Here is a 14,336-nt window from a genome sequence, read left to right as displayed (position 1 = left end):
GGGGAGTCATAAAAGGTTACTGGGCAAAGTTTTTTAAATATAATCAGCTATGTTCACTCCCAGCGGGGAGTGGGTCAACTGTGGGGAGTGGGTGAAAGGTATGTGTGTGGTCACATGGTACAGATGGATGGACGTGGGTCATGTGGTGGTAGAGGTAGATGGATGTGGGGTCACATGATGAAGGTGGGTGGATGTGGGGTCACATCGTGGTGTAGGTGGGTGGCTGTGGGGTCCCTTGGTGGTGGAGGTGGGTGGATGGATGTGGGGGTCATGACTGCAGAAGTGGAAAGGAGGAGGAGATGATTGTGGAGTAAACAGAAAGTCACAGGCTAACAGTTAGATGTAGAGAGTGATAGAGAGAAAGCAACCGAGCAGGGGTTTCCACCACAGGGCAGACGGTGGAGGGAAAGTGAGACAAAAATACAGGATGGGGACAGACCTGCCTCACAAGTCTATTAATGTGACCCGGGCACCATTTAGGACTCCAAAGACAGGTGCTTAACAGAGGCTGTAGGAGGGAATTGGAGAGAGGGGCAGCAAGAGACTGGGACTGCTGATAGAGGAGTCCAGATGTAACGGCAGAGCTGGGTGATGCAGGCTTAGAGGCCATGGAGGGACACTGGTCTTGCCTGAGTGAACACAGCCCAGGGTTTTGAGGGGGATCAGCATGCTAAGCCATGGTCTTCTGTAGATCTGGAGAGTTGGGTCTGTGGCTCAGTTGGCAGAGTGCTCGCCTAGATGGCAGGAGGCCCCGGATTGATCCTTAGCACCACATATGCTGGGCATGGTGGTGCACACCTCCAATCGCAGCACTTAGGAAGTAAAGGAAGGACAATCAGAAGTTTAAACTTATCCTTGACAATATGTTTGAGGCCAGCCTGGGCTATATGAGATCCGGTCTCAAAAATAAAATGACAGTAATTAGGCCATTAGGCCATGGCTGTTTATCCCAAGCCCATTTCTCAAAGGGTTACATTGAGGCATGGGTGGTGGTGGTGTAATTTGTACAAGATCTTCCAACTTAGCCCAAGGCAAACAAGACTACTGAGCCAGGGCTTTGAGGCCACCAAGAAAAATCTCTCATTAGTCAAAGGGATGGCAAGAAGGACGGGATCCCTTCTTGGGGGCTTCTCGGGACCTAGCCCCCACCTTGCCCTCCTTCGGGCTTCTAGCTCATACAGAGATGCATGCAGACGGACTCTCTGCTTCTGTTCTTGCCTCCACAAAAGGGGCAATGAGCAGGACACAGGGCCAGCTATTATGTTAACACACACACACACACACACACACACACACACACACACACACACACACACACATATCTATTCCCTTAGTTCCTAGGAAGGTGCCTACCACACACAGCTGGCACCTTGTAAGGCCAGGAGGATCAGTCCTGCACCAGAGGTGAAGGCTAAGGGTTCTCTGTGACCTCTGCTTTACTTATTTCTGGGAGTCACAGGCTGGTGTTCCAAGGCCAGGACCCTCTAGTGCCCTGTGACTGTGGGCCTTTGACTGGCAGAGTGGCAGAGTAACCATCCCCCCTTTTTGTCCCCTCCCTCTGCACTAGGTCTATGAAATCCTGAAGAGAACAACGTGCACCAAGGCCAAGTACAGCATGGGTAAGGACTCTGTGTGGACTTGAGGTCAGCAGCAGTTTCTCAGTGTCCATCTTGCCTCTCAGTGGGAGGTGGGCATCTGGCTTGGGGCTTCCTCAAAGAGATTTGATTTAAGCCTATGTTGGTTCAGAAAAGAGAACCTGGGCGACTGGCAGAAAAGCTGTGCCAGGGTCCTGTTCCCAGTGGATTTATAGTCAGGTGTTCTGCACCTAGAGCGGCTGTTTCCTTAGAGGAAGGTGTTTGTGAGTATAAGGACAGGGTCCTGCAAAGAGACTCCAAGCCATGGGAAAGAAACACACAAGGGGTCCTAACCCCTCTTTGATTATAAGTCCAATAGGAAAGAATAAAAAGGTGTCCCCTGAGGATTACAGCTCAGTGCTGGGACATTGGAAATAGCAACCCAAAGAGAGCAGTGGCCAAGCCTTTGTGTGGCCTGGCTGAGACAGGTCATGCAGCAGGGGCTCTGCCAGGGCCCAGAGACTGCATGTGGCCTGACTGGTGTGGCCCACAGTTGGCCACAGGGACACTTTAAAATGTCCAAGTCTATATCTTGATTCATTGGGAGTTGGGGCCCCACCCAGAAACCTGGGAGTTCTGTCCCTACTGGCCTGGTCTCTTCAGACAGTGAGGAACTCTAGAACAAGCATGGCTTGCACTCACTCAGGGGCTTGTTCAGGTCACTGCTGTCAGAGACAGCTGTGACAAGGCTACCAGAAGTAGAAAGTGTGTGTCACTCTAGGCTAGGTGCTATCGGGCCCCATCCATAGAAATGAATATGGCTTCCATAACGATCTGTAGAGCATAGCTGGACTGGGGCTGACCCCTGTTCTAGCTTGACCCTGAGGTAAAGAGGCTGGGTTGTTTCCCACCCATGTTTTTACTACTCTGGTTCCCTTGCCTCTGCATAGAAGAGAGAGATCAAGGTGCCTTCATAATCCTACTTCATGTTGGTACCTGGCCCAGGAGCTCTGGGGACTACAAAGTCACTTACTGGTCTTCTATAAGTAGTGACCAGCTCCTGCCAGCCCCTGTCTGTCCCAGGGGCCACCCTTAGGCAGTCGTGTTCTAGGGCAAGGAGACAGACTAGAATGCGGTCTCAGAGACAGAGGGCAGGGGAAGCTCCTGTGGTTAGGAGCCAAGGTCAAGGGAGGGTGAGGGCTTGGAGGGGTTGGTAAGCCCAAGGGAGAGCCTGTGGAGACTCCACCTTGGTTGAATCCTAGGAAGAATGAGGAGACCACAGGCCAGGATCTGCCCCACATACGTTTTTGATGTGAGGTGAACATTTAGACTCGTGCTCCAGCCACCTCTGATTTTGATTCCTACATGTCCCTCAGGGCTATTCCAGGCCACTGTCCAAGGAGATGGGCCCTGTTAAGGTTATTTTTCAAATGTCATCTAGCCACGTTTCAGAGAATCAGGCTTCCAGGCTGCTGAGAAAAGCTGACCCACGAGAGATGATATAGAAAGATACTTCTGCCAGCCAGGGGGCTCTGGGTCAGCAGTTGGAGTTTGGGGGATGAGGATCTAAGAACCAGAGCAGTCTCCCAAGATCTCCTCCTCCCCCCCAGGTCCCACCCTCCTCCACCTCTTCAGGACCAGGTTCCAGAGCCAGGCACAGCATTCTTTCCAGGAGATAGGTTGTAGATTTTTATTTTTCCTAGGTCAATGTGGGCTCCGGGCCCAGCCATCTTCCTTCTGCCCTGAGCACTTGACTGTGAGCCCCTTAACGCCACCAGCTCTGTCTCCCCAAACTGTAGCTTTGACCCTTCTAGGCCCTTCTGTGTAACTAATAGCCAATGTGTGAACAGGGCAAGGAGAGGGAAGAAGGAAGGACTCTGCCCTTCTAAGTAAACGGCGGAAGTGTGGGAAATACGGTAAGAGTGGGGCCTCCTCTTCCGCTTCTCCCATCAACCTACAAGCTAATTCAAATTGTATGTGTGTTTCCCGACACCATCAATTTCCCATCCGTCATTTCTCATGATCAGCTTCTCTGACCACTCGGAGGCCATCTGTCCATCTGCAGGCTCTCCCTCAGGCCGGTGGGGGTAGCTAGCGAATCCGAGGTTTGGGGGTGACTGAACTGTTCTGCCTCCTTCCTCAGGACAGAACTTCCTCTTGGGGTGTGCTCTGCGTCTTCTTAACCCTGCCAATCAAGCATGTTGAAATCATCTCTAGTGGATAGCTAACTCGCCCTGCTGCCTTCTACCCGGGGAAGAACCCCAAGATGGTGACTGGGCTCTGGGTAGCCTGGTGCAAGCTTCAAGCAGCATCCCCTGTGAGCAGGAACGCCCTGTGACCGGCTCTGACTTCCAGATGCGGGGCAGCAGGCCTGCTAGTCCTTAACTTCTCTCTACCTCTGTTTTTAAAGGTATCACCAGCCTCCTGGCCAATGGCGTGTACTCAGCTGCGTACCCTCTGCACGATGTAAGTAATCTTCATGCATAGTTAACTTCTCATCATTTGACCTCCCCAAATCTTCAAGGGCCACCCGCCTTGGGAGCTACAATTATCCTGTGGTTATAACTTCCTGCTTCACCTCCTCTTTCCCCCCTCAGTGGGAGTTAGAAAGGTCTCACACAGAGCAGTCTTGGCTGACAGAACAATCCCATGAAGACAGGGGCGACTGTGGGAGATGCCAGGCTGGCTTCCTCCATACCTCGCAGCCAGCTGATCCACAGGGTGTTTGCCCTGGCTCTGGTTCTGCTGCCCCAGGCTCTGGCAACCACCAGGGTTCTGTGTACAGGGAATGGCCAGCTTCCTGAGCAGAGTGTCCAAATCCAGCTGGCCTCTCCTTGACAAATTTTGCTTTTGCTGTAGCCAGGGGTGAAAAGGGGGTGCAGAGTTCTCTCCTCGTTGTCTTTCTAGAAACAGGGACCAGGTCGTGGGGTCTGAGTGTTGTGTGCGTCCCAGACAGAGACTTCCTAGCATAGTCCAGGAACCCAGAGCAGGAAGGAAAGAGGACAGGGCTGGTGGTCAGCAGACCCAGGCCCCGTGCTGGTATCTTGTTTCCACTGGCCTTGAGCAGTCTGGTCAGAGACCCAGTGTCCTGGTAGGGCTGATGTCTGTCTAACAGCAGGGCAGATATGGGTGTCAGAACAAGCACAGGCAAGAAACCACCTTCAGGAAAAGAAAGATTGCTAAAATAGCACATGGGGACCTTGGGAGAGAGGCCATCTAGGCTTATCTGCCACCTTGGCTTCCTTTCCCACCCCAACTGGAGTCTTCCCCACCTGCAGAGCTGGGGATTTGGGGTTGGTGGTTGGCCCAGCTTCCCCACATTGTGCCTTTACGTGCTGTTCCATTGGCCTGAGAGCAATGTTTCCCCTACCTTTTCTCCAGCACCCTTTGTTTCATATGGCCACTGTGTGTGTGTGTGTGTGTGTGTGTGTGTGTGTGTGTGTGTTTTACATGACTCTGGATCTCTAACCTCCTCCTCAAGGGATATGTCTCCTTGTGAACATTTCTAGGCTAGGGCCCTCAGGTCCTAACAGTACTCTTTGTCCCTCCCATGAAGTCCCTCTTCTACTGTTGACCTCCCTCTCTGAAGGACTCCACTTGACTCTAGGAGTCAGTCATTCCCAGAGCAGGCAGCCTAGCTCTGCCCTGTTTTCCCTGGTGTAGCTGGGACCCAGAAGCCAAAGTTCTGGGAATGCTTTGATCTGGCCCTTTAAGCCTTAAAGAGAAAGGATTAGAAAATACCTCTGAGAACCTATACATGCCAAACACTGCATACAGTAGATGCTGTGTGGTTTCAGACCCTGGGACAAGGGGAAACCTTATCTCATTTAATCCAATTCAGACAGAGTCAGAGAGGTTTTAGTAGTTTATGGGAGGTCACAGAATTCCTGTGAGGAACTGGGGATAAAGTTATTGGCAGCTGGCTGTGTGTCCCCAGTGGTACCACATGTCTTCCTTACTGAATATCAAACGGTCCATCTTCACTAAGCAGACCTTATGAAGCCACACTTATCACATTAAAGATGGGGAAGCAGAGGCTTGTGAAACTCAGGCAGGTTACCTAGGAACGCACAGCCTGGAAGCAGAGTCCAGAACATCTAGACTATAAGGAACTTTCTATCCTTTCACTTTGCAAACAACTGAAGAGTAGCCAGGGATGGTGAGTTTGAGGCTTATATAAGCTACATACTAAGACCTTGTTGTAGGGTCTAGGGGAAGTAGCTCACTTTGAAGGGAGCCAAGTATGCCCGTGTCCTTAAATAGAGAGCACAGATTGAGGTGGGGTCAATCTGAGCCAGCACAGGATCCATGGCTATGTTCACCTTACTGTGCATGATGCTTGTTTGTATCTTCTGCATCCATCTTTTAAGTTGTCCTTAAACTTAAAAAATGCTCCTGTCTTCAGTCCTGGCCTGGATATCCTCACCCTCTCCCCATCCCTGTGGACTGCTCATTCTTTCACCTAATATCTCTAGGCAAATGTGGGGTGCCATGGCCAGCTGGGTAGCCATGGTGGATATGGAGCACCATGGCCAACTGGGTAGCCAGCATTAGTCCTGTGTGCTGACCAAGTATCACTTGTTCTGAGCGAGACCCTGGGGAGGTCTCCAGTAATTATAGGTATCACCTGTACAGAAAGGCCGGTGACATTTATGTTGGCTGCTTGGTGGCTTCTTAGCTTCCTTCCGGGTTGGCATTGGGTCACCATGAGCAAGCCTCTGGTATGAATGAATCCATACTGGAGCCATGAGACTCATTCATGAAAACACCCAAAGGATCTGAACCTGAGCAGAAGAGGAACCCCAAGAATCCAAGAGGGAAACTGGTCCTACTGCCTTCAGACCCCAGCAGTGGGCCACTTGCTTAGGGACATGGTCAGATCCTCCCCATCTGGCAGGAGATGGCAGACACTGAGAATGTTGCTGACCAATGGAGGGGTCCTTAGACTGACTCCAAGAGGCCAGAGCTAAACCTACCAATGACTAGGGAAAGCAGGTGACTGGCCCAGGTGAATTATATGTGACAGAGACTGCTGTAGAAAACCACTTTCTTGCTGTTCTCTCAGTGGTTTGGGACCTCACTTTCAACTTTTGGATCCTCTCTTCCTTTGACTTTAGAGATCTGGTTGTGAGTTCTAGGTCTGATCAAACTTAGCTGTGTGTCCTTAGGAACATCAGGCTGCATCTCTGAGCCTCTGGCCATGTTGGGCTCCGAGATCTAGACATGCAGAAATTGTGGAACTTACTGTGAGACACCTAGCAGTAGATGCCTAGACAGGGCTCTGGGGACATCACAAAGTATACCATGTGTTCTTGTTGGTGAAATAATTTCTTTCCCCTCAGAACACCCTTTCTTTAGCCCTACCAACTTCAAGGCAATGTAATGGGTCTCCTCTCAGATCTCACTCTAGATCAAGAGGAGACAAAGCTTGTGGAGTCTGGTGTCAGAAGCCAGCTAAGTGGCCCACAGGACTGGTGTAGCCCTGACCATGGGAGCAGGGACATCTGGTCAACCTCATACACTGTGACATGGTCAGAACTTACTTTTGCTTTTATTTACAGGGTGACTATGAAGGTGACAACGTTGAGTTCAACGACAGGAAAGTAAGTGTGTGAAGGCAGAGTGGGAGGCAGGGATGGGAGTAGTGAGTACCTGGGGGCTCTCTGCTCCCCCCCCCCACACAGTCACTTTACCCAGCCCTTGACAGGTACCTGACTATGCAAAGAAAAAATACTTCTTAGGATCCTGCCCCTTCCTCCCCACCCTCCTCTCCCACACTGGCTTCCAGGGAACCCCTGTCTTAAGGGGTCACCCTGCACCATTGTTCCTGATTCCCATGGTTGTTGAAGGTACCTGGCCTCATTCCATCAGCTCTAGGGTCAGTATTCATGGACACACAGTAGCCAGTTGCCCAAAGAGTCACAGTTTCCACAATACCCTGGAGAACTGGTTTCATAGTGTTCAAACTTACCTGGAGCCCTTTTGAATAGAGAAGTTACCAAGCAATTCAATGGAACTCTGGGAAGCACTACGTGTCATTCTCTGCTGGCCTTTCTCATTTCTCCAGCAATCAGAATCCTTGCTCTGCACAGGGCATCCCCAAGAAGCTGCCCCCATATGAGCATCTTCCCCTAGCTGTTGGTTCCCACATTCAGGAATGCCCCTACCCCTTGCCAGACTTCCACAGTTACATCCAATCGAACCTGTCTGAAGAGGGAGCCCTCCCTGGACTTCCGCTCCCCTGACCCTCTGCAAGTGGTGTGCAGGGTGCTTCCTTATGAGGCTTACAATAGAGACCTTGTCCCCACATCACAGGCCTGGGGACCTCTGGGTAGCATGTCCTTCCCTCTCAGACTCTTCCAGCCCCAGGCATGTTTTTATATGGTTAGTACCTGATGCAACTTGCCTGCCCAGGAATCTAACTGAAGATTCTATCTGATTTAGCATAAAAATGACATATTTGGTTATTTTTAGTGACCCATCTGGCATTCATCTGAGACCCCCATGACCCGCCGAACTCTCCTATCCAATCCTGTTGGAAAAGCACAGTCTACTCCATGTTCTAGCAAGCTCTGGGCTCAGAGTCCACCCCCTCACTCTTTGTGGACCTCTTGGCTGAGGTGCTTCTTCCATGGACAGCAGCCACCTCATTCTGCCCCCTCATCCTAGCCCTCTACCCTCCTCAGAGCTTTAGCCATACCAGCCATCATGCTGGTCACAGTGATGCAGCTGACCATCACACCATGCCAGGAATAGCTGTTACCTATCCAGATAACTTCCTGGCTCTGCTGAATGCCAGGCCTAGCAACACAGCTCCAAATTGTCCAGGCCCAGCTCTTAACTCTACTGGGAACATTCCACACGCCAATAAATTTTATGTCCCAGCAAAGAGTATAAGGCCTGGTCAAAAAAAGGATAGTTAGATGGGTGGGTAGTCATAAGTTGGATAAATAGATGAGTGAGTGGGTGGGTGAGTGCATAGATAAGTCACGGGTATACCTAAGGGTAGTCGAATTGAGTAGATGGATAGATGGTGAGTGGATGGATAGATGATTGGGTGAATGAATGGGTGAGTGGGTATGTAGATGATATAAAGATGGATAGATTGGGGGTTGGGGATTTAGCTCAGTGGTAGAGCGCTTGCCTAGCAAGCACAAGGCCCTGGGTTCGGTCCCCAGCTCCGAAAAAAAAAAAAAAAGATGGATAGATTGATGAGTAAGTAGATAGAAAGATGAGTGGATGGATGGATGGATGGATGAGTGGATGGATGGATGGATGAGTGGATGGATGGATGAGTGGATGGATGGATGAGTGGATGGATGGATGAGTGGATGAGTGGATGGGTGAATGGTAGGTGAATGGATAGATAAATGAATGGTTGGATGGATAGATAGATGGATGGATAGATGGATGAATGTGTGGATGGGTGAATGGTGGGTGAATGGGTAGATAAATGAATGGTTGGTTGGATGGATAGATAGATGGATGGATAGATGGATGAATGTGTGGATGGGTGAATGGTGGGTGAATGGGTAGATAAATGAATGGTTGGTTGGATGGATGGATGGATGAGTGGATGGATGGATGAGTGGATGGGTGAATGGCAGGTGAATGGTGGGTGAATGGGTAGATAAATGAATGGTTGGATAAATGGATGGATGGTTGGATGAGAGGTGGGTGGGTGAGTCAGTGAGAGTACATATGATGGTTGAAGGAAGAGGGGAAGCTACAGTAAGTATTTTGATCCTGCTACAGAACCTCTGTTCTCCAATGATGGCCCCATTTTTAAGGGACTTGGTTTAAATGAAAAATTTCCCTTTTTCTTGTGACAAAATTTATGGCTTCCTCCTTGCTATTCCCATCATATCTGTGGATAAATAGATGGATGATGGTGGGTGGATGGATGGATGGCTATAAAGATGGATGAATAGATGAATGGATGAATGGGAACCCCCAGTTCCCACTCCCCAGCGATGTGGCAGTGAGGTCTCTGCCAGAGGTGGGTATGAGCAGGGCTCAGCACAGACTCCTGCCTGGATCATAGTCCTCTAGCCAACCTCCTCCAGGGCCACAGGCAACTTCTGGTCTATACCAAGGAAAATGCTAATCAACCCCAGGACACACAGCTGAGTCAGGTATGGCTGCAGCCAGGTGCTAGATCCTCCTGAGGCCAGTGAGGTCCCACAGATAAAGGGTCAACCAGACTTCTAAAGAAGGGGTCCTGGCATCGTGGGAGATATACAGATGTTGCTGGAGCAGGTCTGCCCCACCTCTGTCCTGGACTAAGAGCCACAATAATATGGGAAATGCATCCAACCTCATTATTCATCTGTTGAGCAGTTAGCAAAGATGGTCTCCAGCTGAGCCTGTCTGCTGCAGTTCACAGCCCGCCGACCCTGAGCCCTACTCCTCCTATACTGACCAAGGCTAAAGAGGCCCCCAGGCTTCTCCCAAGGGCAAGTGAATCTCCCTGTGAGCTGTTTGCTTGGAGGCAAGGGTGAGGGAGGTTACCTCAGAGCAGAAGAGTTCACAGTGTGGTACTCATATAGAAAACTCAGTGTTGTCTGCCAACCTCTGTCAGGATGATGATGAGCCTGCAGAGGCCACACGGGCTAGCCAAACCCCATGGCAGTAGTTACATGAAGTGGTCCAATTCTCCTGAGATGGCTTTTTTTCTTAACACTTTATTTCCAAGAAGCTTGTGAATTCCCACCCCTCTCCCGCTCCATTCCTTCCTCCTTCCCCCTTCCCAACTTCTCTCTGATTTCCTTCCTCTCCCCTCTCCCTCTTTCTGTCTCTCACCGCATGCTTCCTTCCCTCCCTCCCTCCCTTTCTTCTCCTCTCAACTGCATTTCCCTGCCTCTCTCTTTCTCCTTCCCCTCCTACCCCAAGTTCCTTTCCCTGGTTTCCTGCCTTCTCTGATGAGCATCCCCTGACCCCTGCTGCCATCTGCTTGTGGTATAGAACAGTGCGTAGTCCCAGGTGAACTAGAGGTTGCTGGCTGGTCACCTGCCAGGGGTGTAGTGTTGATTCCTCAGGGTTTGCCGGTGGCCTGCATTGCTCTCTGGATAAAACTGTAGCCTTCCCCTATTTCTGTATAACCTGTGCAAGTCATAGTGGCACACATGAGTCATCAGGCTCCCACAGCGACCCAGGAGGAAAGAGCGCCCCTTAGTTAGCCTTTGGTACAAAGGGGAGACAGAAGCAGGTCTGCCTAGGGCTCCCTGAATCCGCCCTGGCTCAGGAATGGTGACTCTTCCTCTCACATTCCTGCTGGGAAGCCTGTCTGAAAATGTGGAGGTGTTCATCCTGTATGAGCCCAATCTGGGACCGTACGGCCAAAGAAGGCCTGGCTGGTAGGGAACTGGCAGACAAGTCCCAGCCACCCAGTAGGACTCCCTGTTCCTCACAGCTGCCTATGGCTCTCACTTGCTTTCCACCCTGCTTCCTGGAGGTATGTAGATTGCCTGTCAATGAAACACACGATTGTTAATTCACAGAGCAGCAGAAGGAGTGTCAGGAAAGGGCTGGGCACACAGCTCCATTGCTTGCCAAGCCTGCACAAGGCCCTGGGTTCATTCCCAAGTACTGCATAAACAGGCCTGGTGGTACCCTTGCAATCCTAATTAGTTGAAGGCAGAAAGACCAAGAGTTCAAGATCATCCTCAGCTACACAGCAAAGTCATGGCCAGGCTACCACAGGTCTCAAAAAGAGGATGGATGGATGGATGGATGGATGGATAGATAGATAGATAGATAGATAGATAGATAGATAGATAGATAGATAGATAGACAGATAGATAGACAGACAGACAGAAAGGAACCCCCAAGTTGAGATCATACTGCCTGCCTGTCTTTCATCTTTAAAGAGTCACATGACTCAATCTTCCCCCTCTACTCTGGAGCTTTCAAGTTGAGTGAGCATCTTGGGCAGCATGGGAACCACAGCATGGGAGGCTGAACCAACAGGAGCATTCAGAGAGCCAATAAGGATGACTAGAGAATGCCCTACCTGCAGTTGGCGCTGCTCTGTCCTGTCAAAGATCCATGGGTTTCTGGGGCCAGGACCCCAACTATGTGACCTCAGATAACCCCGATTTCCTCTCAAAAGACCCCAGCCCCTATTTCTGTATGCCAGGAGATTCTCTTTCCATGTTACCATCCATGAACAACGATGGTTTGACACAATTTACATAATGTGTCAATTTGGTATCTGGCCCAAGTGATCTCTTGTCAGTTGTTTTCCCAATACAGTCATGAAAAGCTGAGTTCCATGACCTTCTAGAAACATCTTTCCCACCCCCACTTGAACCTGTAATGCCAATCCCCTCCCTGGCACATTGCCTAAGCATTTGTTGAATGAATGAATGAATGAATGAATGAATGATGGAGTGACTGACTGAAACACAGAAGCTCTTGTAGGGCATAGTGTGAGTAGCAATGGCAGTACACAGACAGTTGTTCTGGGATCTGGGCCACTCTATCCTGTCATGAGAGATCCTGCAGCTGTGGGGGAGGGGAGGAAGAGAAAGAGAGAGCGAGCTCTCCACTAACTTTTCCCCCATTCCTTCTCTCCAGCTCCTGTATGAGGAATGGGCAAGCTATGGAGTCTTCTACAAATACCAGCCCATTGACCTGGTCAGGTGAGTGGGGGCACCTGGCCTCTTAGCCACTTTCTGTGTGAAGCAAGACTCACGGCTGTGCCAGAATTGTAAAGTCCCTGGACTTGTCAACTGCTCCAAATATTCAGCCACCTGGGAACCTGCTTGTATTTGAAGGCTGTGTGGGCCACTGAGTCTCCCTGAAGCAAGGCAGCTCAAGTAGGGTTGGTGACACTGCCTAGTCTGCTGGTCTGCTGGACGACCAGCATTTGACCATATCCAGTGACTCTCCTTGAGTCCTCAGCCTGGACACCAAGGAAGCTGCTGAAATCACCTGCTTTTAGGTGTGGAGAAGAAGAAGCATCTGCCTCAGTGCACAAGAATTTGTAACAAAGTCAGCCTGAGAGGCCAGTAGGATAGGCAGCCAGCTGGGCTTCAAGTCCTGTGGGGGCTTGTGGATGAGGGTGTGAATGGAGACAGTACATGTCGGCCAGGAGGGACTAACAGACTCTATGGGGGCGGGAGGGTTTGCTTGATGCCTCTGACCAAGTTTTGTTTGTTGCTTACACTGAATGGAACCCACAGCCATAGGGACACACCTGGACCACCATTGAGGGTTTCACCAACAGAAGAGCACCGAGAAGAGGCAAAGTCCAACCTAGTGACGAATAGGCAATTCCAGTCTGGGCTACCTAGTGAGATCAAAGCCAGCCTGTACTATAGAGAAAAATCCAGTCTCCAAAAGAGACAGGAGCCTGGAGATTCAGCTCAGCTGGTAAATGCCTGCGTGCCATGGCTATGCCCTAGGTTCCATGCTCAGCAATGCCTATCTGTAATCCCGGTACTTGGAAAGTGAAGAAAGAATCACAAGTTCGAGGTCATCCTCGTCTATACAATGAACTCGAGCTAACCTAATGAGGGGGGCGGGAGAGAGAGAGAGGAGAGAGAGAGAGAGAGAGAGAGAGAGAGAGAGAGAGAGAGAGAGAATATATAAATATGTTCAGGATTATAGTTTAGTGGGACAGCACTTGCCTAGGCCCTTGGTTCAAATTTATTACTGAAAAAAGAAAGAAAAATAGGTAAGGAGGAGCAAGCAGACTAGACAGAACCTCACTCTCCAACTCTCAGGAAAAACAGTGGCCCAGTTGGGGTTGTTCCTTACTGGGGGGACATGTGGTCTAGGTGAGTGCATCCCTTTGTTTCTTGGCATAGGAAATACTTTGGAGAAAAGGTTGGCCTGTACTTTGCCTGGCTTGGAGCCTACACCCAGATGCTCATCCCTGCCTCCATTGTGGGTGTCATTGTCTTTCTCTACGGATGTGCCACCGTGGACGAAAACATCCCCAGGTAGGCAGCAAACCTGAGCTCTATGGAAGATGGGATGCCCAGGGTCACATGTGTCCTGAAGCCACGCAGGGGATCTGAGCTGACCCTGTGACCCCCTGCAGGACCTTCTCAGAACTGTGCTTCTCTGACATGGGCTGCAGGTTTCCAATCAGTAGAGAGCCCTGTGTCTGTCAGCTGGGGAAGAGCTGGGATCTAGTCAGACCAAAAACAAACAAAGGAACAACTATATCTGGCCAATTTTGCTGTGTGGTGCCTTAATTTATGTGTACGAATGTTTTGTCTGCATGTGCATGTGTGCACCATGTGTGTGGAAGACCCACAGAGGCCAGAAGAGAGTTACAGATCCCCTTGGAGCTCAAGTCACAGAGAGTTGTGAGCTGGGCCACAAGGGGCTGGAACTCTAGATGATCAGCCAGTGCCCTTAACCACTGAGCCATCTCTCCAGCTTCTTCCATAATTCAACATATAACTACAGCATCTGCTACTCCATTCACTAGAATTCCCTCCCCAGCTCTCTCAGTCCCGAGCAAAAGAAAGCTTGTCCCTGTGTCTGTGTGGATAATGCAAGGCTTCATAATGCAAAGAGAATGTAAGGCATGCTGGGATTTGCTGACTGGACAGGTGAAAATGGCTGGGACTTGGTGGGTGTAGGGCTTCTGTCACCAGCCCTACACCCTGTCAACTGTCAGAGCTCAAAGCTTATGAGAAGCAGAAAGTGGAGTGGGGGTATTCCCATGATGTTCCTAAGTAGAGAGCCTCTGCTCTCTCAGGGTGTGGACTCCCTAGAGAAAACACCAAGGTTTTTTCTCTGGCA

General features: G+C 50.4%; 1 protein-coding gene across 14 annotated transcripts in view; it reads left to right on the top strand.

Annotated features, from left to right (window-relative positions):
- Ano1 (anoctamin 1) overlaps positions 1 to 14,336 on the top strand; it is a 148,586-nt gene that overhangs the window by 84,944 nt on the left and 49,306 nt on the right. For 8 of the 14 annotated variants that reach the window (NM_001107564.1, XM_087562135.1, XM_087562129.1 and 5 more), the window contains 6 exon segments: positions 1,568 to 1,619; positions 3,425 to 3,490; positions 3,985 to 4,040; positions 7,136 to 7,177; positions 12,153 to 12,217; positions 13,388 to 13,522. In NM_001107564.1, the coding sequence (NP_001101034.1) occupies positions 1,568 to 1,619; positions 3,425 to 3,490; positions 3,985 to 4,040; positions 7,136 to 7,177; positions 12,153 to 12,217; positions 13,388 to 13,522 (416 nt within the window). 14 annotated transcript variants of the gene reach the window in all.

Source organism: Rattus norvegicus, chromosome 1, assembly GCF_021556685.1.
Source record: "Rattus norvegicus strain SHRSP/BbbUtx chromosome 1, alternate assembly SHRSP_T2T, whole genome shotgun sequence".
NCBI classification, from domain to species: domain Eukaryota; kingdom Metazoa; phylum Chordata; class Mammalia; order Rodentia; family Muridae; genus Rattus; species Rattus norvegicus.
The sequence above is the reverse complement of the archived record's forward strand: the minus strand, read 5'-3'. Positions and strand labels throughout refer to the sequence as shown.